At 42.2% G+C, this 27,974-nt stretch overlaps 1 protein-coding gene across 5 annotated transcripts in view; it reads left to right on the plus strand.

Annotated features, from left to right (window-relative positions):
• The first annotated feature begins 356 nt into the window (after positions 1–356).
• The window catches only part of prkca.S (protein kinase C, alpha S homeolog), a 106,268-nt gene continuing 78,650 nt past the window's right edge, over positions 357–27,974 (plus strand). For 2 of the 5 annotated variants that reach the window (XM_041578057.1, XM_041578058.1), the window contains exons 1-2: positions 870–1,211; positions 3,325–3,356. In XM_041578057.1, coding sequence (XP_041433991.1) covers positions 1,024–1,211; positions 3,325–3,356 — 220 coding nt within the window. In that variant the 5' untranslated portion in view covers positions 870–1,023. Of the gene's footprint in view, positions 361–869; positions 1,212–1,355; positions 1,415–3,324; positions 3,357–27,974 lie in introns of those variants that run through there. The other 3 variants (XM_041578060.1, XM_018237664.2, XM_041578059.1) reach the window with 3 other exon arrangements.

Consider the following 27,974-nt stretch of genomic DNA (forward strand, 5'->3'; position numbering starts at 1 on the left):
ACAGTCAGGTTTATTATAAGAAAGGTACACATTTTTTAATTAAAGTATATATATATAATTAAATGGTATTTTATATTTTTTTGCTTTTACGTCCCCTTTCAGCCTTATATAAGGTCACAGAACACCAGAGTGACTTCTAATATCCCTATAATATACAGTTGGGGATATATTATCCCTTATAATACATGAGAGATACTCAGAGTTCCCTGTATAACTCAGCCTTCAGCCTTGTGCCTTTACATGGTTAAAGAACCCCAAGTGATTGCTAAGCGACAATATCCTTATAATTTACAGTAGGGGTTACGTTATCCCTTCCAAGTTCCCTGTATAACTCAGCCTGCAGCCTTGTGCCTTTATATGGTCGCAGAACCATTCAGTGACTATATCCTTATGATTTACAGTAGGGGGTACATTACCCCTTATAAAACATGAGTGATACTCAGAGTTCCCTGTATATCTCAGCCTGTAGCCTTGGTCACAGAAGTGACTCCTAATATCCTTATCATTTACAGTAAGGGGTACACAGTCCATAAAATACATAAGTGATACTGAGTGACTACACAAGCAGAGAAGTTGCAGTACCACATAAAACCACCAGGTGCCACTGAAACTGCGTCCTCTTGCCATGGCAGAACCCAAGAGATAAGTCCAACGCTTATTGGGCGGGGTCATGGCCTGAAAAGGGCAGGAGGTGTAGACGTCATGCTAGGGGGAGGGGCAGAAGGAGCAACAGAGTGTGAGGGGACCTTCGGCGCAAAGTTGTAACGTCACTAAGCGGGTTCCTTGGAAAGAAGCTTCCTGCGTTGCCGACAGTGAGTACAGACAGGGCGTTGCAAACGGATGGGCGGGTTCTAGAACGGGTTTCTAAGGCAGGGGGCGTTCTCGTGCACAGGAGAGGTGGGGTTAAAAACGTCACGGGGCGGGACGCAGGGTTTGGAGGCGGCTCCTCAGCCAGGAGCTGTCAGTGGGGCAGTGGTTGCCCGTTTGATTCGGACTTTCCCCTGTATCGGAGATTCCAGCACCATGGCCGATGTCTTCCAGCACAACGACAGCACCTCGTCCTCCTCTTCCTCCTCCCAGGAGGTAGCCCAGCGCTTTGCCCGCAAGGGGGCCCTTAGACAGAAGAACGTGCACGAGGTGAAGAACCACAAATTCATCGCTCGCTTCTTCAAGCAGCCGACGTTCTGCAGCCACTGCACCGACTTTATATGGTATGTACCCCAAGTGCACTTCATACACCCCTACTGTCCCCTCATATACCCTTACTACTCCTTGTGTATACCAGCTGCCCCCTGTATACACTAACTGCCCCCTGTATACCCCTGCTACCCTCTACATACCCCTACTGCCCCTGTACCCAGCTCTGTACCCACAAGCAGCCAACGTTCTGCAGCCACTGCACCGACTTTATATGGTATGTACCAAGTGCCCCATTATATACCCCAGCTGCCCCTCATGTACCTCTACTGCCCCCTTATCTGTCCCTACTACCCTGTAGCTACAATTGCAAACATTCTGCAGCCACTGCACTCTATATGGTTAGGGCCCCTCGTATACCCCTGGTGCCCCCTCATATAATCCTTATCCCCCTGTATCCACACACTGCTTAACTTCTGCAGCCACTGCACCAACTTTATATGGTAAGTACCCCAACTGCCCCTTATGTACCCCTACTGCTCATTATGTACTCACCCAGCCCTGTAGCTATTGTAGTTTTGTGGTAAGTACTGCAGCGGCCGCCACACCTATTTATACTGCCTGATACCTACTCCTAATGTTGCCTACTTCCACTTTGTCTTACCTGTTGCTACTGTCTCTTTACTTAACCCTACACTCACAAGCAGCCTATTGCATTTATTGGCATCAGCAACCACATAACCCTACCTAATCCTACTGCCAGTCAATACTATAAGAGTTATACACATCTTGTGTCCTGCACAGAACCCCTCTATCCCCAGTGGGCCTAGAAATTCCTTATAACATTCCCAATCCCTGCAGCCAAAGGTCACAGTTATGAATGCGTTTGTTTGTCATAGAGTTACTAAAGGCCTGGGTGTTTTTTCAACTGCTTTCATTTATGGTTTTCAAAACAAAGCAAGTATTGTAAGAGGAAGAGTATAGAAAAGAGAGAAGAGTAGTAAAAGAAGAGAAGAGGGCAAAGAAGAAGGCGGGGGAAAGAGTTCTCATGTTGCTTAGGGTTGTTTAAATTTGCATTAACTTTTAGTATGATGTCATTTTTAATATTTAAAGGGAATCTAAAATCATGTTTTTAAAAAGCATATATAGGTTCCCATCCCTTAATAAAACAATTTTGTAATGTATGCCTGTTATAAATGTAGTACCTGTTTTGAGGTAAATTCGATTTTTTCTGCAGCTTTTTCCTCTTAGTCTTGTTTGCGATCTCCTTTGAAGTTCAGCGGCCGCTGGCCGTCTTACTCCCTGATGCTCTGAGGTTGCAGTAATTTCTCAACAAGCATATGTATATAAATGTAAGGGTTAAACCACCCTTGAGCCTTATGTAGGGGGCAGCCCATCTATCACTAGCGAGCAGGACGGCCAGCGGCCACTGAACTTTGAAGGAGATCACAAACAAGACAGAGAAGAGAAAGCCGCAGAAACAATCATGTTTATCTCAAAACAGGTGCAACATTAGCAAATTGTTTTTATTTAGGGATAGGAACGTATATATGCATTTTAAAAATTGATTTTAGATCCCCTTTAAAATGATAATATTGGTGTTTTTGAATTATTTAACTTTTTGTCAACAGCTCTCCAATTTGCAGTTTCAGCATTCTGGTTGCTAGGGTCCAAATTATCCTAGCAGCCATGCATTTATTTGATTAAGAGACTGGAATATAAATAGCCATAGAGCTAAAGGTCTGGGATGTTTACACTGTAGCATTAGTAAAGTTTTGGGGCTCCTTTACAGCATATATTTAGTCCTGGGATGTTTACACTGATATTCAAGGGGTTTGGAAAGTGAACTGAGTTTGTTGCCTAAAGGAACTGAGGCAGTTTCCAAAAGCCCCAGTGAGAGTGGGTGTGTGCCAGAACAGAGCAGCTGTGTCTATGGGTGGTGATGGGCAGAATATACCCCTGAGATATGATGGACTATGAATGTGCTGTGCACAAATGTACAATTGCACTTCACCAACATTATTATTCATCAGTAGATGAATATATATATATAAATTGAGAGGGGTCCCTGTCCTATAGTACTTGCACTCTAAGTTGGAGGGTTGATGTCTTTATGGTGCTATATACAGTATGTAATACAATAGCTTTATGCATCTAATATATCTTGCCCTTTCCTTTGTGTTCCAGGGGCTTTGGGAAGCAAGGATTCCAGTGCCAAGGTAAGAAAGAACTTTGCTTGTGTGTGTCCTGCAGACCTGCTGATTAGATATATTGCACTTGTATGCCCGTGTTTGTCGCCTATGGATCATTTGCACACAGACCATTTGTCATGTCACAAGGATAGCACCTGTGCATGGTGCATGTGAGGCCAGTAAGGGTCCCTGTATCAAGGAGGGTTAGTGCTCAGGTTACCTTTCTTGCTGTGGTCCTCCTGTTGTACTGACACACTCCAGTCGATTTACAGTTCCCTGCTCTAGTGATGCACAGCCATGAATGTGAGACTGATGCTTGTGACTTCAACTAGTAGACGTTTTGCAGTCGACCATGTGTGAACACTGTGCTCTGGGCCACCATCAGAAATCACGGGCCCCCGTACAACAAAATTTTCCAGGCCCGCCCACCACAGTTCCCACCCCCCACAAGTTTTAAAAGAAATCCATTGGTGGCCAGCGACCCCCCACAAGTTAAAATAAATCATTGGTGGCCACGCTTCCCCCCCAACAAGTTTTTAAAAAATCATTGGTGGCCATGGACTCCCCTACACATTAAAAGAAACTCTGGTGGCCATGTGCCCCCCCCCAATTTAAAAAAAATTATTGGTGGCCAGGCCCATCCCCAACAAGTTTTAAAAAAATCATTGGTGGCTAGGGTTCAAAATAATTAAAAAAGTAATAACTTTAAAAAGACGATTGGTGTTCAGTGAAACTTACCTCTCCTCATTGGCTTTGAGGTAGTTTTCGGCAGCTTCAGGTCCATTCGGCTCTTTCCGCGGCTTCGGGTCCATTCGGCTCTTTCCGTGGCTTCTGGTCCATTCGGCTTTTTCCATGACTTTGGGTCCATTCTGCTTTTTCTGTGGCTTCGGGACCATTTGGCTTTTTCTGTGGCTTCGACACCATTCAGCTCTTCCGGCTCGATTCAGCGGCTTCGAGTCTTCTGGAGTATTCGGCTCTCTCTGTGGCTTCAGCTGTCATCGGGCAGTATGGCACGGCCGGGCCCCCTTTAAAGGTATAATTCACTAGGCCTGGCACGATTGTCACCCCTGTGACGGCCCTGACTGTGCTTGCTTTCTCATTGCTGCTAGTCTCTCTATGCCTTGCTGATTAAAACTAAACAATTGGATTGATTAGGGAAATACCAATAATTAGGCTTGGTGGATAGGTTCTGCCAGTTGCAGGATCATGAATAGGATACTTATTGTTGTGCATGTGAGTGCTGCCCATGTGGAGGTGTGTGAGTGGGAGGCGGCAAGATGGAATTGCTGGGTAGACAACTCTGCCAGCCAAGGCTTTTTGCCCTTTCTGTCTCCTACCAGCTCCTTCTTGGGTAATGCTATTTGTATAGTACCAGTTGCCTTTCTTGGACTCCATCCCTCTAGTATAGCACCAACAGCCCCTCTAGAACCCATTCTTTCCTGTATAGCACCAAAAGCCCCTCTGGGGCCGATCCCATTTTAGATTCCCCTACCTTGGAATACTATCATAACACTGAGGGACTAACCCCTGCATTCTGTACACTTCTGTACTGGCACAGCCTTCCCCTCCAGAGTCTGTCTCCCCCCATTCAGTACCAGGTGCACCTACAAAGCCCCAACCCTGCTCTTATGGCACAGACCACCACTCTGGGAATGTCTATACCCAGTGTGGTGCTTCCCCCAGGTTCACAAGCCACCCTATGGTGCATGCCATCTCCTCCATACAGCTGTGTTCCCACATCTGTGGCATCAGTTTTCCACCCTGTGCCTTTTTCTAATGTGTCCTGTGTCTCTCTAGGTCACTCTACCCACCCATGGGCAACTCTTGCTGTTATCCCTGCTTGTCCCAGCAATATGTCTAATGAATATGGGGACAAAGAAGTATTTAGCAGCGAATACTACCCCGAATCTTACTGTCCCTGTAGACTGTGTATATGTTGCTTTCCAGTGCCAACACTATAGCAACACAATTGATTGATAATGTGTTGATGGTCATGGTCATTCCCTCTAGTGCTTCATGGCTTTGCTGAAATGTAATCCTCCTGGTTCTCACAAGTCTGCCGCCTTCACAGCTGAGGGACCCTTTGTTGTGCACTGATCTCTATGGGCTTGGCTATTCTGGGAGGGTTGGGAATGTTTGTCCACATGTGGTTAACCCTGTCTCCCTTGGGAACCCATTCAGTACAGGTGCATCTACTTTGCTCATTCCCTCATGGGTTTGACTGGCAAATACTTCCTGATACATTTTGCAGTTGCCCACTAATATTTATGAGGATGCAGGCTATATCTCTTGTTTGGTAGTGCTCCTAAAATTAACCTGCTAAGAACAGATACTAGGGATGCACTGAATTCAGGATTCGGTTTGAGATTCGGCCTTTTCATTTGGATTCGCAGAATCCTTCTGCCCGGCCGAACCAAATCCTAATTTGGATTCGGTGCATCCCTAACATACCCTAGTAACCCAGCAGTGTGGTGAATGAAAGACTGAAAGATTGCAGTTAGGTGGGATTTGGGCAAGGGGGTGGAACCCAATGCAAATAAAGGTGGTGTGGGGGGATGTGTTGGTTAGTAATATAATATTTTATTAACATTAATAGAATATCTAGCAGGAGGACTTGCTGGCCTTTTGTACAAGGCTCTGTGATATTATCCTGGTGACTCATATTCACGGAGGGGCACAGGGCTAGTATTCTAAGATATCAGCCAGAATAGAAGGGTGTGGTGTGACAGCATGGGAATGTGGTGTAACAAGTCTAAGGAAGCAACCGTAAGGGAAATGTGTTGGTCAAGAGTTTGTTAGTTTTAGAAAATGGGAAGTAAAGAGAATCAGTGGCTAAAGTTGGGCTAAAATGAGCTCTTGTGTGCAGTAAGCCCTTAGTAGTTGAACTACATCTCTCAGGGGATGTTAGGAGTTGTATTTAAGCTGCATCGGTTAGGGGGCTCCCTGGCCTATTTCTGCTGTATCTTGTGGTGCAGAGCAAATTTTTTCCCCTTATACTTTATAAGAATATGTATAAATAGAAATATACAAAGAAGAAATGGGCACATTTCCTGTTTAGCACCCATCTAATTTCCAAAAACAACATTTTCTGAGTGCCGGAAAAGTGGAACATCTGCAGATCTAATGAGGCAGTATCTCTTTATCCTTGGAGTTTTGGGCTTGGGGAGTGTTTATCTTGTGCACAGAGGGTGTAGGGAGCATACATTTGTCTCCCTGTCATGGGGCCAATCACTGCCTCAAATTCCATTGTTGTTGGGCTACCAGCCATATCTACCACCCAGGATCCTGAGATATTTCCATGTACTGAGCTGTAGATCAGCAACATCTGTAATAATAATGATCTCTTCCCTCAGTCCTGTGCTTCTTACCCCAAAATTCTTATTATTAGCACGTATTTATTATACTGTGTCAACATATTCTGCAGTGCAGTACAAGAGATCAGTTATTGTTCATACTAATAGTTACTGATACAAAAGGTACAGAAAGCTTGGCTCCATAGAGCTTATCCTCTAAAAATATTAAAATTGCCTTGCATCTGTTCTATATACTTAACTCATTCCTTCTCTATGGTCCAGTTTCATTATCTGTGTGCTACATTTGCTGCAGTGCTTTGCAGTCTTGTACCATTTGTACTTTATGGAAGCAAACACCAAGAAACATCAGAGCAGGCTGGCATAAACCAAACCACAAGTTGAAAAGTAGGAGCTGGTTGTAGAAATAGTAAAATATCACATTTTATTTTCCATTATTAAAAACAAAAGCCTGACGCATTTCGTGTCTCCAAGGACACTTAGTCATAGGCTGAACACTAGGTGCAACAAACAGGGTTTTTAAAGAAGAATAAGCCAATGGGAAATGTATGGGCCAATGTATCAATCATAGAAAGGCTATTAAAGTCCAATAAGGCAAAGGTGGACATATTCCCAAGGCTAAAATACAATAATACCTTAATTAAGGAAAACTAAGTAAATATAACAGTAACAATTAAAGTGAAATAGAAGAGAAAGTGACCATTAAAAATAACAAGAGACATCAAAATCAAAATATAAGAGTGGCTGCCGAGTACCTAAATAGAATATCTGTTTACATAGTTACATAGTTAAATTGGGTTGAAAAAAGACAAAGTCCATCAAGTTCAACCCCTCCAAATGAAAACCCAGCATCCATACATACACCCATCCCTACTTTTAATTAAATTCTATATACCCATACCTATACTAACTATAGAGCTTAGTATCAGAATAGCCTTTGATATTATGTCTGTCCAAAAAATCATCCAAGCCATTCTTATAGTCATTAACTGAATCAGCCATCACATCATCGCCCGGCAGTGCATTCCACAACCTCACTGTCCTGACTGTGAAGAACCCCCTACGTTGCTTCAAATGAAAGTCCTTTTCTTCTAGTCTAAAGGGGTGGCCTCTGGTACGGTGATCCTCTTTATGGGTAAAAAGGTCCCCTGCCATTTGTCTATAATGTCCTTGTAATGTAGGACATTATGTAATGTAATGTACTTGTAAAGTGTAATCATGTCCCCTCGCAAGCGCCTTTTTTCCAGAGAAAACAACTCCAACCTTGACAGTCTACCCTCATAATTTAAGTCTTCCGTCCCTCTAACCAATTTAGTTGCACGTCTCTGCACTCTCTCCAGCTCATTTATATCCCTCTTAAGGACTGGAGTCCAAAACTGAACTGCATACTCCAAATGAGGCCTTACCAAGGGACCTATAAAGAGGCATAATTATGTTTTCATCCCTTGAGTTAATGCCATTTTTTATGCAAGACAGAACTTTATTTGCTTTAGTAGCCACAGAATGACACTGCCCAGAATTAGACAACGTGTTTTCTACAAAGACCCCTAGATCCTTCTCATTTAAGGAAACTCCTAACACACTGCCTATCTATCCTTAGTAATTCTGGGTGAATGTTCCCACCCCTTATGTTAGGGACTACTTTATCTATACCTATAACATTCAAAAACAAAGTCATATTATTGCATTCCTCAAAGTGTCTGGCAATAGCTGTTTGGGATTCTTTGTTATTAATACTGAGTAAATGCTCTCTGATTCTGTCTTTTAACTTGCGATTAGTCTGTCCCACATATTGTTTTTTACATTTTTCGAAAGGAGAGGAGATAAATTACATTCTTAATATTGCAGTTAATGTAATGTTTTAATTACATAACTTTTTGTAGTACTGGTAGAGGTAAAAGATTTAGTTAGAAAAATATGTTTGCATGTAATGCATTTAGTCGAACCACACCCAAAGTTCCCTTTTGTATGTAACAAAGTATTAACTGGGGTGTTGGTTCTTATGAAATTGGGTGATAGTTTGTTTCCAAGGGTCTGCTTTCTTCTTGACACAAAACTATCCTTTAGCTAAAATTATTTTAAGAAATGGAAAGGTCTTGTAGCACCTGTGCTTTCCCCAGAGGTCTTGTAGCACCCGTGTTTTCCCCAGAGGTCTTGTAGCACCCGCGTTTTCCCCAGAGGTCATGTAGCACCCATGCTTTTCCCAAAGGTCTTGTAGCACCCGTGCTTTCCCCAGAAGTCTTGTAGCACCTGTGCTTTCCCCAGAGGTCTTGGAGCACCCGTGCTTTCCCCAGAGGTCTTGGAGCACCCGTGCTTTCCCCAGAGGTCTTGTAGCACCTGTGCTTTCCCCAGAGGCCTTGGAGCACCTATCCAATCTAGAAAGTCTTGTAGCACCTGTACTTTCCCAGAAGGTCTTGTAGCAAATTCCTGAAAGGTGTTGTATCACCTGTGCATTCTGCGAAATCTTGTAATACCTGTGCAATCCGGAAGGTCTTGAGGCATTCTAGGTCTTGTAGCATCTGCGCATTCCAGAAGGTAACATCTTTCTGGAAAGCCAGTGCTTTCTTATTATTATTGCCTTACCTTTTTCTGAAAGGCCTGATAGCACCAATGCAATCTCAGCTGTATTGAGGCATCCTCACATCAATGCTCTCCCAGATCCCCTAGCCTATGTGCTAGAAGGTATTTTGGCCTCAGTAGTACAAGCTACAAATAGACCTCTTTTCCATTACTGATCCAGTCATGTGACCAGAAGAAATGGTTGGAATTAGATTTGTGGCCAAGTTCAAGTTCATGGTTTTTTTTTCCTGAACTTAAGTAGGCAGAAATGAGCCCAACAGGTGGGGTTCCTCCTGGCACTGAATTGGTTATAGAACTGCTCAAGCCGCAAATTGATTATCCCATTAAGATGTGTATATATATATTTCATCTTTGAGCAAGATTGAGCTCCCCTAAGTGAATATAAATATGTATGGAATATTAATCATATCAAACACCGCTTGTGGCTCAAAGCTGGCACCTTTCCCAACCACTGTTAGTGGGTACAAACCTTTATTTCTTTATATTTCTAACTGAGCAAATGCTTTTATCTCTCCCCCCCCCAGCATTGTTAGTGGAGGAAGCAGTGCAGTTATGGTTCTGCAGATGAGGCCAAATGGGGACAAAGTTCAGCAGATGGAAAAATAGTCAATCCCTTATGCATGAAATTAATGGGTGCTTGATTTTCAGCATTTGGACCCAATGCCCTAAGCCAGAGGTTTTAGATTGTTAGCGTTTAGGATTCCCTTTTTCAGGCTGATATTACACCTGGTCACCTTTATCCTGTAACAAGATTCAAGTATATAAAAAAAAACAAAACATTGTTATTCTATAGTCACACAAGTGCTCAGAACCATTCTGAACCTCAGTTCCTTTTACTTCCAGTTTCGACCCTGCTGGAAGGAAGAAGTCCCTCAGAGCCTTTAACAAAAAAATGTTCAACTTAGGTTCCAGTTGACTGCTGTGAACATGGGATAAACTACTCAGTATATTTTTATTGTATTTTTCAATATAGGCTGTTCATGCTGAATTGTGGAGGGGGATACCTGTGTTCCTGTTGATTTTAAAAGTATCTCTGTGTAATGCCTAGACTAGCAATCTGGATATTCACGTGAGACGGTCAGTTGAGATGGCAGTGCAGTTATGATGGTGTGGCCATATCAAGTAACCCTGAAGGCAAAGGGTTAAAGCTATTTGTCTCTGTTTCTGGATTGGGGCTGTTTAGAGAGGGGGGCAGCCTTCCTCGATGTAGCATGCCTGACTTAGCTTCCCATCATTAAAGGAATTTACTCCCCAATGTTAGATTTGTGAGAGCTTTTTTGAGCCACAGTTTGGTGGCTAGAAGGAAAATTATTTTCTGGAAATATAGTACGGTCTGGTTTTTGTGTTCTTCTAGGAAGGGTCTAGAATGTGATACTGGTAGGGTCTTACCTGAGTGCCAGGGTTAGTAGAGAAGAGAGTAGGATTAATAGGTTCAATGAAAGTCAGATTAAGGGGTGAAGACAAGATAAAGGCTTTTGTTGTTCTGTTGATGATTGTAGTTCAGGCCTCTGTGACTCCAGAGCAAATCGACTAATGAGAGCAGATCACTCCTTTGTGATCTTTGGCAGTGCAAATTTGTGTAAATTCTGACCTTTCAAAACTATTTGCCTTTCTCTTTTATTAATTTCTAGACTATAGCTTGTCTCTGTGCCATTCCCAAATTCCCTTGGGAATCACACGCAATCCTGGGAGTGTCATTCTATGAATAAAGAATCTCATTGGTTTGTTATATACATGTATTTGCATATATATATATATAAAATGTATTTTTTTGAGTCCTGATTTTGACAGCTCAACCCGGAGTCCCAGATCGTTACTGAAATGTCCTGACTTTCTCTTTGATCTCCTGCATTGAACAACCAGAAAAAGATACAAAGTTTCTCAAACTCAATTGGCTTTTGGCAGAGAGCCCAGAATACAGTATATGGCAGGTGTACTTAGATACTTTTGTAACACTTTAAGATAAGCAAAGAAACAATTGTAACAATTTAAGATAAGCATGTCTCTTGGGGAAACTGTGACTGGTAGCGTAAATGGCAATTCACCTTCATTAACAAAACTGTAAAAACATAAAATCCACAGAAATGTGTACAAACATTCATAACCTGCCTTGTTTTGTAAAATGAACATGGTAGTTAGGAATGGATGCTCTCTGCATGGAAAATCTTTTTGCCACTCTTTCTATTTCCAAAATACATAAATACATATATTGTAATCCAGTGTATATGTGTATGCATGCTTATGCACAAACTGGCTCAATGTCCTATATACAGTATATTGATAATGGGTGAGTGCAGAGGACTCTTGTTTTTGTTTGCATCAATTTTGTGCTCACAGACACTGCACCCTCTTTGGTTTAAAATGTAGTGGTGACCTCAACTTTACCTTTTTGCTATCAATATGTATAGATATATATAGAGTAATAGAAGTGTGAATGAATCAGTCGCCATCCTACCATACATGTAATGCTTATATTTATTGGGGGAAGGAGAGGCATATGCATATGAGCTGTGTGCATTAGTGGGGCCAAATCTGCCCAAAGTTGTCTGTTTTACAGTTGCTTTTTCTTTACTGTTTAATCAAGGGAAAGTAGCACCAATAGATAAATTGCAGGATTTTGTTTGCTGATTAAGTGTGTGCTCTACTATTTCCTGCATTGTTTCCCTTCTCTGTCTCTGTTCTTATATCTCATCAACAGTTGCAAAGTTGGTGCCAGATCTAGTAACCTAAAGCAACCAGTCAGATGTTTCTTTCAAACAGGCAACTTGTTGATCCTGCTTGCTATGGTCAGACCAGGCCAGGTGGCGGCAAACTTGGCCCTTCACCTATCTACTCCCAAGAACTCTGGTTGCCCAGACACTAATGCTTTGCAGGTTTCCCATTTATGTGCATCAAAGAGTTGCCTTTATTAACTTCTTTAACTGTTTGTGTATTCAGTTTAGAGGATCATCATCATTTATTTATATAGCGCCGGCAAGAGGTTCTACCTTTAAAGGCTCTTGGGCTTTGGAAACACAACTTGGGGAGCCAGTCATGTCATTATCCAACATGTGTATTGGGTTGAGCCATTCCTCCTGGCTGTGGGAAGCCCAAGTCAATAAACATCCTACCTGGCTGTTGTTCTGGGCTAAAGTGCTGACTGCTGTGCTTTCCACAGGTGGGGGACCATTATATGGCTGACCTGCCCTTGTATTCACTTTCCGTTTTGCATCATCTCCTCTTTCTCTGCCTCTGTAATCTCCCCCCCGCACCCCAGTAACCCATTCAGTGCCCACATTTGGATCTTGTGTTTGGATTTAATGACTCACAAGATTCCATGGAATAAAAAGTCCTTTCTTTTCTTGCCTCACAGTAAACAAAATGATTGGAGAGAAAACAGTTGCACTTAACAAAGATGCACATTATGAGCACCCGGGTGGGGGCGACATTCGGTGCTATTGTACCTTTTTGTTGATTGTTCTTCTAAATGGGACGCGGGATGGGACACGTGGAGAGATCCTTTGTGTAATGTGCTTCCTACTAGGCGTGCTTGTGTTTTTGGGAACAAAGACTCTCTGCCTGGTTTGTTTTGTATACAATATTGGGAAAGAAACCTGTGATTTTCGATTCGTCTTTATTTTATTATGTTACAGTCATCCGTTGTTACCCACAGTTATGGTTGCCACCTGGCCAGTAAAAATTATGGTTGATCCCAATGTTATTAATAGGGAAAAAAGATAAATATATAGGAAGACCGGTATTTTTTTCCAGAAAAGGTGGCAACCCTACCCACAGTCCTTCTCTGATCACCCTGACATGTCTCAAGGAGCCCCCATAATAATCCAGGAATGCCAGTTGTGAAGAGCCCCTACAATTTTATAGATTTTTAGACTTTTTACAGACTTTCCATTCAACATCAGGATATTTGAATTCAACACGGTTTCTCATAGCCATGTTTGTTTATTATGGTCTGTAATTCTGATTGGTTGCCACCTGAAATGGACAACATATAGCGTAATGGACTCTATTAAAACTCAGACCATCATGTATTTTTCAGTTCACACTATTAGCTCAAACGTTCCCAGCAATGGCTGGCACCATCGTTATAATTAGCCTGACGCCATTCTTGACAAATGTTTTTTTTATCACTTTATAAACAGGGAGACCCATTTGAACCTCAGTGCCCCCTCTCTGTTCAATTCGAAAGGTAAAGAGTAAAGGTCGCTCCTTATCTGGGACACCTTGGTGCACTGTCTCCATTTTCCAATAAATCACTAATAGCAAAGCCGGAGCCAAGTGCCACTGGGATTAGGTTTCGACCAGAGTCCAGGAGGCAAAATTCCTTAGCAATGTTTATTGGGTTAATCACAACAGTAAGGCAGGTGCTTGCCCATCATACACTAAATCTTATATGAATGAGACAGAGCCAATTGTTAGCATTCTGCCCCCAGTGATTAGGTGGGATGGAGGAAACAGGGAATACATTTAAATGTGTTACAATACTATTGCTGATCAGAAAGGGCAAAGTCTGCCTGGTGACTTGGACTTTAAGCAGAGGTTCTTATCTCTGTTATACTGTGTAGTTGATGGGAGCAGATGATGCAAATCAAGAGTCCACTACTCACTGTACTTATTTATGCTCCACCCCCTAATTAGATTGCCCTTAGGAAAAGTCACGTAATGCTAACTGTGGGAACTAACTTCCATCCAAGAGCCAGGAAACCCACTGTACCTACTGCATTGGGGGGGGGGTTGATTATGTATCTCCACCCCTCTCCCACCAACTCAGAAAATACCTTCCCCAGATACCCAGGGAACACACTGCACTGGGAGGAAGTGACTGTGTATCCCCCAACCCTCTCCCACTTGCACAGAAAGTATCTTCCCCAGATACACAGGGAACGCACTATACCTACTGCACTGGGAGGAAGTAACTGTTTATCCCCCGCCCCTTTCCCATATGCACAGAAATTATGTTGTGTACCTAGTAGGGTTGCCACCTGGCTAGTATTTTACCGGCGTGACCTGTAAAAATTATGCTTGACCCCAATGTTATTAATAGGATAAAAATTGAAATATACAGGAAGGCCGGTATTTTTTTCCAAAAAAGGTGGCAACCCTACTAGCTACCCCGGGAACTAACTGTACCTATTGCACTGTTGGGTCCAGTACTCCCATATAAATAGCAGTGCAGAATGGCAATGGGTGTTTGGCTCTTTTCCAAGTAATGGACTAGTTGCTATATTATATGTGTTGGATGTATATGAAGAGTTATCACAAAAACATGTTGCAGTGAATAAAATAACATTGTAGCAAATTAGTGTTGTGATTTCCTTCTCTTTACTGAATATACCATAATGAAGAAGCATATCAAAACCACAGGTTATAATTAAGTAAGAAAGAGTAATGAAAAGTATAGACTAATAGAAAGCATCTTTCTACGACATATGTAAATTTTAACTTCCCCTTTAAACAATGCCTTTGTGCCTTTTGTAGTCCAATTGTTTTACTGAATGTCCCACACATACAGAGCAGGGCATAGGTTGAGGGCAGGGGCTCTGGGTGAATGGAACCTTTATAGAGATAACATATAGTACCATTTAGAGCTTTCCAGCCCCAATGGCCCCTCATGGTAATACTATTTCTGCCCTACACATTCCAATAAAAGGTGCAATTCGGTGCACAGAGATGTTTTCTGTGTGTGGCTTTTTCCCAGACAACAACCATCTCAGCTACAGACTGACCCCCTCCTCTATAAGCCATAAGGGACTGGCAAATAAACCATTACTTTATGCCTGATTGATGGAGCGGTCTGACCAGCCTGAAAGCATGGGTTGCTGTGTGATATGTCACATTACCTTATACAAATTATATGTTAGGGCTGGAGACACATAAAAACACACACATATTTTCTATATTTAGAGAACAGTGAAAGTGTTTTTTGTGCTTTGAGTCCGAGTAGGTTTGGATATCACAAAGCCAATAAGGTACTGGGTTTTGGGGTGATGTGCCTTTAACAATGGCAACTCCAAAGCAGGCTCTTGACTTATGTGTGGTTACAGTATTGGGGATCATTTTTCATTGCACAATTAATTAAATGCTTGTATACAGGTGGCACTAATAATAACTCATGAGTTGGCACTCATGAGTTATACCCCCAGCATTCAAAGGCTGCCTAGGAAAACATATACAGCATTAACTGATAATCAGATAAAAGTGAAAATATCCTCTGTTTGCAGCAGTATGGCAGCTTGATACAGCTTGCTGTGCTGAGTATTGACACTGGCAGATGGTATAACATCCCTGTGTATAGTGAGCATGGGGAGAGTGCAATTGCACAGAACCCAAAAGGAAGTGAATTCTCTCATGTCTCAGTTGTGGTTTGGGTGTAACAGTCATGGGAGAAAGTGTTGGCCAAGTTAGTATAACAGAGCAGGTGTGTAACTGCTGTCAGTACAGGCACCATAAGCCTCCCTTTAACATGATATGGAGGAGTTCATTCTGGGTGCAGCCATGTGAACCAAAGTTACAGTATATGGTTATACAGTTACTTATATCTGTCAGCAAGGTGTGCATAAAAATGTCTTTATATGGTATAGCAGTGGCCTCTATAGTCTCTACTCAAGGAACTAGGTATAGAGAAATCCATTCCTCTTAGTATCAGATCTTCATGTTTCATATCAGTTTATAGCACAGGGTACAGCTGCTGTATATTTGTGCTTCCAAGGGGCACCCGCACCCCCACCCCCTACAATAACACAACATTCTTTCATTCCAATCTTAAAGGGATACTGTCATGGGAAAAAAAAATTTTTCAAAATGAATCAGTTAATATTGCTGCTCCAGCAGAATTCTGCACTGAAATCCATTTCTCAAAAGAGCAAACAGATTTTTTTATATTTATTATTTCCCAGCTGCCCCAAGTCATGTGACTTGTGCTCTGATAAACTTCAATCACTCTTTACTGCTGTACTGCAAGTTGGAGTGATATCACCCCTCCATCCCCCCCCCCCAGCAGCCTAACAACAGAACAATGGGAAGGTAACCAGATAGCAGCTCCCTAACACAAGATAACAGCTGCCTGGTAGATCTAAGAACAACACTCAATAGTAAAAACCCATGTCTCACTAAGACACATTCAGTTGCATTGAGAAGGAAAGACATCAGCCTGCCAGAAAGCATTTCTCTCCTAAAGTGCAGGCACAAGTCACATGACCAGGGACAGCTGGGAAATTGACAAAATGTCTAGCCCCATGTCAGATTTCAAAATTGAATATAAAAAAATCTGTTTGCTCTTTTGAGAAATGGATTTCAGTGCACAATTCTGCTGGGGTAGCACTATTAACTGATGCGTTTTGAAAAAAACTTGTTTTCCGATGACAGGATCCCTTTAATTCAGATATTAGAGATATGATACCCAGACATGACTCTGTTTATCCAAGTATAACTGTACTCATGACCTCAGGTAGACAAGGAGTTAATCTGGATCGTGCTGGCACCCATGTGCCCTGGTGCCTCTGGACTCAAGTGACCCCTGCAATTTAATTTAGGGAATGGATTTTAGAGTGCCAGCTAAAGCCTCCCAGGAAAGCACCTTGTGGCTGCGCCGTGTGGGTTGTATCTGGAAGCTTGCACTGATGGATAGATTGATAGACAGACATAGGGGCAAATTCACTAAGAATCGAAGTTGCGCCAGGCGCAACTTCGCCGCACTTCGCCAGGCGTAGTTTCACCAGCGCTCCGCAAATTCACTAAAATCCGAAGTTGCGCTCAGGGGTAGCGTAAGGTTGCGAAGTTGCGCTAGCGTTGATTCGCTATGTAAAGCGAAGTTACGCTAGCGAAGGCTAATTTGCATACGGCGCCAAATTCAAATTTTAATGGAGGAATACGTATCTGCACTACAAATGCCTAGAAAACCTTCAAATCAGCAAATAAAAATTTTATTTTGCCCTACACATGTGCCCACTGTCTAGGTCAGTTGCCATGAGTCAGGAAATGTAGGGGGGAAGGAGGGGAGCCCCAAAAATTTTTTCGATCTTTTTCAGCCTATCCCCCATAATGTTGAAAACACGCCACGCCAAAATTCTGACTTTTTTTGAAACAATCCCTATCTACTCTATTGCGCTTCGCCAGGTCTGAGGTGGCGAAGGAAGTCTAGCGTAAAAGGTAGCGTTCAGTACACTGCGCAAGTTAGTGAATTTGCGTAGTTATGTCGCTAGCGAAAATTCGCCTGGCGTAAGGGTGCGAAGTAACACTAGCGAAACTACGCCAGCGTTCGTTAGTGAATTTGCGCAGTAACGAAAATGACAAACGCTAGCGAATTAACGCTAGCGTTCGGCGCTTCGGCGCTTAGTGAATTTGCCCCATAGGGAGGAAGCTGTGCCCCTATTTTCCCTCCCATAAGTCATAACCCTGAAAAAAGGACCCCAGTCTCGTTCTATTAATAAATGCTGTTGCTGGTTCCTATGGATCGGTGTTCTCCTCTTGGTGGATCTGTGCCAAGTATCACTCACAGGAATAAGCAGTCTGGGCAATTATACAGAAACCTTGTTACTGTTACTACTGTGGTACTTACTGTAACACAATAAAGCAAAGAATTCTGCACTTTCCATGATTCTTTGGCCACTGGGGGTGTTTTTTTGTAATAATGTGGATGAGGGTTAATATTATCCCAGCAGAAGTAGCAATTATTTATGGAGGATGGGGCTAGTGGTGGTTTCAAGCCGTAGCGTCTGACTTTTTTGCAGATAAATTGCTAATGGAAGGGTTTGCCAGTGGGCGATAGGAGGGCTGGTTGCTTTAGCAGATTAAAGAAGGCCAGGCAGAAATGAAAAGATAATTACACTCTGGATTAGGACTCTAAATGTTGTTATTACCATGGCAGAAAATTACATTTTTAAATCTGATTATGCTGGCAGAGATGTACGCCAGGCTGCTGCTGAACTCGGCCCAAAAATATGGACAGGCATTAAATTATGTAGGTCTCCTGCACCGACCTTCTATCTAGTTTAGGCTCCCCCAGTCCGTCCCTCGGGAAATCTCAGGTTTTTTTCTAACCCTATTATAGCCTAGACTTCCCTGCGACTCTCTTTTCGCTCGGGATGGAAGGGAGGTTCCACTTTACAAAAGAAAATGGTTTCCAAACTGCCCAAACTGCCATATGATTATACTGCATATTTAAAGGAGGTTAGAAATAACAATAGAAATCAAGCTTCACAATCAGTACCCATTCCAGAGTCACTGCTCTTTGCCCCAGAGAACAGGTTTTCATGTCAGATAGGAGACAGAGAATCCACTTGTTAAATTAGGACAATGGTGCATAGGGAGATTTATCACCTGCGGTAAAAGTTCGCTACAATGCTCCCGAAAATTATTTCCCGCTGCAATCATGTAAATCAGAGTGTGAACCCATATGTCTCACTTCATTTCCTGAAGTCGCCCAATGTTTCTTTGGAATACAATTTACATTATTGCTGGTAAGAAATAATTTTTTGGGAGATTTGCTACCCATGGTAGTGCAGATTTAAAAGCCAGCAACAAATCTTTCTGTGTGCCATTGCCCAATATGTTAAATATGTTGTAGACATTTTGCTATTCGTCAAAGGTTTTTTGGCTTTGTTTTTTGATTAGTGATCCCTGTTTGAAAGCTGAAAGGGTCACAAGAGGAAAGCAAATAATTGCAAAATCTTTAAAAAATTAAGACCATTTGAAGGGCTGCTAAGAATTTGCCATTTTATAACATTCTAATAGTTAACTTAAAGTTGAAACACCCCTTTAGAGGATTTATCCTTTTAGATGTAGTGTAAAATAAAGTATTATATTTTTATATTTAACTTTTGGCTCATAGATTCTATTTATGTTGGATGTTCCAGATTGGTGCCTGCCTAATGCTATTTTTGACATGAATTACACCCCTTCAAATCTGTGAATTAGTAAAACGCAAAGTTGAACTTTCAGTTTATCTTTGTGCCTTATGCAGTGAAATCCATATTGCTCTCTGCTCATTTGGTCAGCTGTATTAATGGCAGCCTGTGGTGGATTCCCATGCCCTTACAGCTGCCTTTCCACAGAATCATGTTTGTTGGCACAATGTAAACGGCTGCCATTGTGCTGACACAGTTTACAGTTGGCTCTTTCCTTACACAGGATCTGCACTTTATTCCATGGGAGAGTTGAGTCTGACACACAGATCAGGCACTGCAGCAAGCTGTCTTTTCCCTAAATAGGCCACGCGGGCAACCTGTGCCATGATGTACGGTGGCACTGATCCAGCAGGGCATTCCCATCATCTCATGTGTGGGGGAGTTGCATTTAATGATTCCGATTTCACAGATTAGGGAAAATTCAATGTTGTTTTGCTTTTTCTCAGCCAGGCATCCTATCTCTTCCTCTCTTATGGTGTACGGGCCGAATGTTCGGAGTATAGCCCTGCGTTGGTGGGCTTATTGGGGAAAGATCCGCTCTTTTGGCAATGTCGCCAAACGAGTGGATCTTATAGTGTATGGCCAGCTTTCGATAAGTCACTCAGGATACTGCAGCTCCAGTTCTGGGAGTAAATGAGCCTTTCAAATTGGCTTATAATCAGGGTTACTAAAGTTTCGGGACTGAGTTTATCACTAGAATCCCTTCTGTAAAGCAAGACAGGACTGCTGTTTTTGCAACAGAGGAAGTAGTGACATGTTAGTATCAGGAAATACCCTTCCCTGTGCAGACGCATCTATATTCTTTGCACACTCTGCTTTGGCTCATTTGGTGAACCATTAAACATTGGCTTGTTTTCAAAATAGCCATGGAAGGGGAGGGGGGGGTGGAGGGCTATCTGAAAATGTGGATTACAAAATCTGTGGTTTTAAAGTAAATCTATTATTGACTTACTTACTGCCTAGTAACCTGCCTCCAGGACTCTATGGGTTTCCCAAAGATGACCACCTGGCACCATTATACAGTGCAACCTGGAACCATACATTGCAGCCCCTCTCCACTGGATAGCTACATACATGGTACCATTATACAGCACAGCCTATTCACCATCCATCAAGATACCTGGAACCATTGTACAATGCAGCTCCTCTCTGCCATATGGCTGCTAACCTGTTGATAATGGCGGGCATCCAGATAGTAGCTCTGAATAATTCAGGTCAATACGTGTTACACAAGTTTCTGAACTAATGGAACAAGCCTCCTGGCCTGGGCATGGAGCCAGTCATCTCCTCCTCTAGGCTCCATTTCATAATGAGCTTCCACCAGTAACAAGCACTTTGCCTGCTCTCAGCTGGGCAGCTAAGTGTCTAATTAAAGTACACCCACCGCCCGCCTCATTTCACTTGCACCTTCTCTCCTGCTATTGTTTCCTATCGTCGGGCACGTTATTATTTAATGAACTTGTATTTTGCCTGAAAGGAATGAGCAAATATTTACCGAGTTCAGTGCTCTGGATTCCACATGTCGTTTGTTTTCAGGTGGCTGAAAGAGTATTTTCGGCTGTTGTAGTGACCTGTGCCGCTTTCCATGCTCCATGAGCAGGCATTTATAGTGAGCTGTTTTCTGTGAGATGCGCTCTGGGTTTGTGCTGAAGATGCAATTCAGTACAGAGATAACAAGCAGGGGACTTAGGCTCTGTTATTTTACTTAGTTGCTATGGAAGGAAAAGCCACCCCATCTCCTGCCTCGTAGCTGGCAACACCAACATGTCTGTGATTAGAAGCACCAGGTCAGCGGCTGGCAGACAGTGAGTCATTATCTTGAGTGGCAGTGATGCTGCTCAGTACCGAATATACCATCCAATCATCCTCTTATAAATCATTCCTCATAGTGGAATTCACTTGTACTCATCCTGGGAGCAATTTTATTCACTTAATTATGGGTTCTGCCCTTCTGCTTTCCAATGTCAAGGGATGGGTTTGGGGAAATCCTGTTCCAATGTAGGCAATTATCCAGAAAGTGATTAATAGGCCAGCAGAACAGACTCACTTACACACTCATACTTTTGGTGTCATTGCACTATAGTGGCAGCCATCCCATTCTAGAACTGCATAGCACGCAGGGTTCATCCCAGGGTCTGAGTTGTGATTGCTTTGCACAATTACACAAGCAATCGGCCAGCTTTGCACAATTCAGACTGATGGGCACTTTAATTTGATTGCAGACTCAACATTTACAAATAGAACACAAAACTGTGAAAATACCAATGCAGGCGCAGAACTTTTATAAATGGGGTGTATTTCCCCTTTCCAGACTAACTTGCCCCGAGTCACTTGTTGACTCCATAAACTGATTATAGTTACAGATATGTCTGAAATGCAAGCATTTAGCTGTAGCCTTTCGGGCAGGTGCAAACCTGTGGTATTATTACAGGCAGTGGCAAGGGGAGACCCAGCGACTAAACCTGAAATACCAGTTGTGCCATAATAAGCAACTGTGTGGTTCCCTCTTTCTGATCCTTTGTTTGAGAGGAGGCAGAAATATGTAGAGTGTGTGGCCTGGTGTTTATTTGCCCTCTATTCTTCGGTTCAATGCAGAATCTTCTTGTTTTACCAGTGCAGTAATGTCACCATACTAGCTCTCCGGCATTCCTCGCCTCCTTACCTTCAAGCGTCAACATTCCTATACATACAGTAGAAGATTTGTTAGCCCATAACGGCACATGCGTCCTATGTAAATATCGTCTTCCACTTTCTGTGCAAACTCTTAGTACTGCAAGTCACTGTGATGTCTGTATCAAGATGCCTTTATGGGGCCAAATAAGAAAACCTGACATTTTCATATCATGGATAAACCCAACAGGCTGGGTTTGCTTCCAATAAGGATTAATTATATCATAGTTTGGATCAAATACATGGTACTGTTTTTTTATTACAGAGAAAAAGGAAATCATTTTTAAAAATTTGGATTATTTGGATAAAATGGAGTCGGTGAGAGATGGCATTTCTGTAATTAGGAGCTGGATAACAGGTTTCCGGATAATGGGTCCTATACCTGTACAGTGGAACCTCTGTTTTACATCCCCTGATTTTAAGTTTTCCCTTAAAATAGTTTTTTGTGGTCCATTTTTATATTATGCACAAAACATTTTCCCTGTTTTACATTTTCCTCGATCTTACACCATTTTTTTCTGGTCCCATGAAAAACGTAAAATATGGGTTCTACTGTATATGGTATAGATGGGATATTACCCAGAATCCCTCTGGTAATTCTGCATCTGTACGAAGAAAAGATTCACTGGCACACAGGTACTGCTAGCAGGGTGAAAAACCCTTGCTTTAAATTTATTAATGCGGCATGCAACGTTTCAAGCATGCTTGATAAAGGGGTTGTCCCTGAAACGTTGCATGCCGCATTAATAAATTTAAAGCAAGGGTTTTTCACCATCTTATTGGCCCGTGTATAGAGCCCCCCGATCGAGATCTGGCCAAAAGTCAGCAAGATCTCGATCGGATGGGACAAAAAATCCAGTTGGATCGTGGCTGCATCTGTTCGTTGATGCGGTCCTGCGATCCGACCGCCCGTTCCCATTCGTTAGGATATCATCGTTGGGCCCTAGGGCCCACGATCGGATCAGCCCGATATTGCCCACCTCAAGGTGGGCATATCGGGTGTATGGCCACCTTTTATAAGAGAATGAATATGATCTGATGCTTCAGTTTGTTTGGGGGACTTTCCCTAATTGCCTCTACCCTCAGTTGTTCTTTCTGTCAGTCATCTCCACTGAAAGCTGACGCTGCACACGGACATTCTGCAGCAGAAAAGTAAATGGATATACAGTTTATCTGCACCTAAGTGCCCTTCAGCTTAATGGGCTGTTCTGGGAAATGTTACTGGTGATTTACATATCCCAGAGACAGAAAGGAGGGCTCCAGTCTCCCACAAGTCACGGCCAAGGGATAGCAACAAGGTTTGACATCGTAAATTTCTCTGCCCTGCAAGTCCAACTAGAGTGGTTATTTTCTGGCATCCCCAGACTGGCATACAAAGGATTATGGGACTAGTTTCACTAATTATGTGGATACACAATATATTGCCTTAAAGGGGTTGCTCACCTTCGAGTTATTAGTGGTTTATAATTTATTTAGCTTTTTTTTTTGTCAGCTCTCAAGTTTGCAATTTCATCTGGTTGCTAGGGCCCAAATTACTCTAGCAAACATGCACTGATTTGAATGAGAGACTGGAATATGAACAGGAGAGGGCCTGAATTGATGAGTAGCAATAACAATAAGTAGCAATAACAATACCTTTGTAGCCTTACAGAGCATTTGTTTTTAGATGGTTTCAGTGGCCCACATTTGACAGCTGGTAAGAATCAGAAGAAGACAAATTGTTAAAAAAGATAATGAAGAACAATTGAAAAGTTGCTTAGAATTGGCTATTCTATAACATACGAAAAGTTAATTTAAAGGTGAACCACCCCTTTAAACTTTCAGTGCCAGGATTTAATTTTGGTTGATTGTTTTAGGGTTATTGTGTTTATTAGTAGTGAGACTGGGACAAAACTGACTTTGTAGATTACCATTATTTTCATAATCCACTTCTGTTTTGTCCTGCTGTTTCCATCTTGCTCCAGTGCCTCTATCTTGCCCTACTCTCCGTATTTTTCTGTGTCCTTCCCTGCAGTGGTGTGAAGGAGAAGCTGCATCTTGTTATTCAGCTGCCCAATGGCTTTTGTACTATCTAGACCAGGGATCTCCAACCTTTTTCACCTGTGAGTATGTGTGCCACCTTTTCTGGAAAAAAATTGTATATTTATCTTTTTTTCCATATTAATAACATTAGGACCAACCGTCCTTTTTACCAGCCAGACCGGTAAAATACCGGCCAGGTGGCAACCCTACCTGTGAGCCACATTCAAGTGTAAAAAAAGTTGGAGAGTAACACAAGCATACAAAAAGTTCCTAAGGTGCCAATTATGGGCTGTGATTGACAACTGGTAGCCCCTGTGTGGACGGCAGCCAACGGGAGACTCTGCTTGGCACTACTTACTGTATGGTTTTTATGCAACTAAAACTTGCCTCCAAAACAGGAATTCAAAAACAAGCCCAAGGGGTTTGTGAGCTATATGTTGCTCATGAGCCAATGGTTGGGGACCACTGATCTAGAGCCTTTATTCTGCTCAGTAGATGAAATTGTAGTGCCCTTGAGCTGTTGCAGTTAGATAATTCTTTCTGATTTTGCTGGGAATTTGGATTATTTATTACAGTTTCCCACAGCCTTTGATCTGTTATTAGTGGGTTAGCTAAAGAGGCTTAGGGGCAAATTCAGTAACTTGCGGAAATTCACCAGCGCCGGTTTCGCTCACATCTCAACACTTCGCCAGGAGTAGATTCGCCAGGACAACGCTAATTCGCTAAAATCCAAAATTGCATCCAGGGCGCCGAACTCTGGTGAAGTTGCGCTAGCGTTACTGTGAAAAGCGAAGCGAAGTTGCGCTAGCGTTGGCTAATTTGCATACAGCGGGAAGTTAAAGTTGAATGGACGTATAAGTTGCAGCAGATACATTATACTACATAAGCCAAGGAAACCTTAATAAGATAAAATAAAGTTGTTATATTGCCCTACACATGTGCCCAGTGTATAGTTTATGTGCCATATGTTAGGAAATGTATGGGGGAGCCCGGGTACCCAAAAAATTTTTTACAGACTTTTGCAGCCTATCACCCTGAAAAAGTAAAAGACGTCAGTGTTTTTTGGGACTAAGAAAATTGAAGAAGCCCTATACATTCCATAGCACATTGCCTGGTCTGAGCTGGCGAAGGCAAGTCTGGCGGGAACAGGTAGCGTTGAGTTAAAGGGGCATCTTAGTGAATTTGCATAGCAACGCTCTTTCACCAGAGCGAAACTTCGCCTGGCGTAAGGGTGTGAAGTAGCGCTAGAGTGTATCTCCTTCGCTAGTGAAGTTACGCCCGCGCCCGATAGTAAATCGGCAACGTCCCAAAATGACGTCACGCTGGTGAATTTTCGGTAATGTTAGTCACTTCGCCCTTTTGTGAATTTCCCCCTTAATCTGTAACATATGCACCTTTGTACTGATAACAATATAGTGACCTTGTGCCTTTATATGGTCACAGTAACCTTCAGTGACTTATGTCCTTATAATTTACAGTAGGGGTATGTTATGCCCATAAGCAACGTGAGTGATACTCAGAGTTCCCTTAAAATGTAACCTGCAGCCTTACAGGTAAATTATCCTTTATAATATATGAGTGATACTCTGAGTTAATTGTTTAACTCAGCAAGGGGTACATTATCCCTTATAATACATGAGTGATACTCCGTTTCCCTGTATAACTCATCCTGCAGCTTTGTACCTTTTATATGTTTACAGAACCCCTCAGTGACTTCTAATATCCTTATAATTTACAGTAGGGGGTACATTATCCTTTATAATACATGAGTTATACTCAGTTTCCCAGTATAACTCAGCCTGCACCCTTGTGCCTTTATATGGTCAAATAACTCTTTATTGTAATTTCTACTTTTTATTGTCTGGAATATAGATTTGCCTAGGACAGGAATTCCCATCTACATCATGCTGTGCTTATATTAATACTCCCCCTTTCACAGTTCTGTAGCATAATCGTTTGCTCAGTTCCAGTGGATAATATTGTACTAAGAGAATTTTCTCAAAGGCTAAAATGGCATTGAGCCACCCTTGAATGTATCCGAAAGTACAACTGCTGCTTGGTTGTAAATATTCTTGTTATATGAATTGGGATTGAATGGTAGCCAGAAGTTTGTGCGATGGAGATGGCAGGGCTAGGGAGGCAGTTGTTTTTGATCTTGTGGTGCCAGTAATGAAAAGTTTCTTGTGCAGTGGAAAATGGTACTAAACCCTGAGTGTGCTCAGTCTTCACCCTGTGACCCAGTTATTCTAGAGACTCACGAAATAAATTAGAGGTGTTTACTCCAGGAAGTATTGAGAGAGCCCTGCCCGATGTGCTTGCTTCTCTTTTTAACGTTGTAAATGAGTGCATTGTAACCTGATCATAATCTGTGTCCCTACTACCTACCCCCCTCAGCCCACAGCATTCCAAAATAAACATGGCCAGAGGGTGGGAGAGAGTGTCATATCACAGCAAGCCAAACAGTCCTTCTTTGATCTTAATTCCATGTGAAGATGGAAAGAAAATGTCATTTTTGATGAGCGCGGATTGGAAATCATTAAGTAATGGGAGTAAACAAATGGAGACTGAGTCTGTGCACTAAAACCTTACTCTTGTATTTCTGCACATTAGTTGCCCTTTAAAACCACACCTCACGCTGCAACAACATAATTACCCATTAGTCTCACTTATAAAATACACGATTTAAGGGGAAATTGTTATTTGCCTAAAAAAGGAGCAACTACCCAGTATCCATTCATTCCTCATTCTCACTGGATTTATAGCTTTGTGTAAATCGGAAAGTTTCTAAGAACAACATTTTTTTCATTAGGTGGAGTTCCCCTTAACTTTTTCTGCATTATTGTCACACAAGTGGTTCATGTATATATTTATAGAAGGACATATTTGTTCAGCCTCACCTAATATACAAGGAAGGTGGAAGGAAGTTGGTTTTTCCCAGGCAACATTCATTTGCATACTGTTACTTATTGCTTGCAGGTACAGCAAGGGACGGCCTTCTATTTCAATGGCATATGTCTGGCTGATATTTCCTTTGCTGTATATTTCACTGAACCCATCAGTCCTGTAAATCAGACCTAGTAGTGCTCTTCTATTGCAAACATATGGGAACCACTGAAAGTTGGAAAGTGGTGAGGAGTTGTACTGCATGTCATTATCTATAGATAATGAAGCATATCCTGTCTGAATGAGCAGGAGGAACCCCATAGCAAGTTAGTTTTGAGTGTGGCACACTGAGATAACTTTGAGCTAAACAGCATGACGCAGTTTATGTGAATTTCGTATACAAAAATGCTTGTTCTGGGTGCTTGTGCCTTCCTGGAAAGTTGAAAATGTATATATCATGCTCCTGGGAGGCACAGGAGGCTGAGGGCATAAAGCTGACATGGGTTTGGTATTTGGAAGCTCAGTCGGTTAATCTGTTATGATTTTCTCACACACCTTCTGAAGCCTGATGGAACATAAGAAAAAAATATTGCCAGCATCTCTATGCTACAATAAAGAGAGTGCCCACAAGTACATCGCTGCCATGTGTGTAATCCCTGCACAGGTGCCACCCACCCAAAAATTCATTTTCTTATGCTTGTATAATATTCTGTAATTAAATAAGGAGCAGCAGACTGGGCACTCATACTGATACATATCATGCTGCTTAACGTCCATCCTCAGAAAGCCTTTGTCCAACCACTGGAGGGCCGCCGCAGTTTGGCATCTCTTTTTGTTTCTATCAACTGTGCAACATAAATATTGTGATTATGTAGAACTATGCTGGAATAGGAATTTAGGACTCTTTTATGACTTTTTCTGCTTGTGAGCCATGTGTGAGGTTGCCTCTGTCAGGTCCAGGTACCACTATACTGTCAGTGTGGCTCCATTTGTTCTAATAAAATATAAATTACAGAGGGTTCTAAGGTACCAGTTATGCCTTGGTTATAACCAGTGGTTTGAGACAGCAGATTTGCAGATAGATGGATGGCTTACATAGTTACATAGTTATAGGGTTGAAAAAAGACAAAGTCCATCAAGTTCAACCCCTCCAAATGAAAACCCAGCATCCATACACACACCCCTCCCTACTTTTAATTAAAATTCTATATACCTATACTAACTATAGAGTTTAGTATCACAATAGCCTTTGATATTATGTCTGTCCAAAAAATCAT

Source organism: Xenopus laevis, chromosome 9_10S, assembly GCF_017654675.1.
Source record: "Xenopus laevis strain J_2021 chromosome 9_10S, Xenopus_laevis_v10.1, whole genome shotgun sequence".
In the NCBI taxonomy this organism is placed as follows: Eukaryota; Metazoa; Chordata; class Amphibia; order Anura; family Pipidae; genus Xenopus; species Xenopus laevis.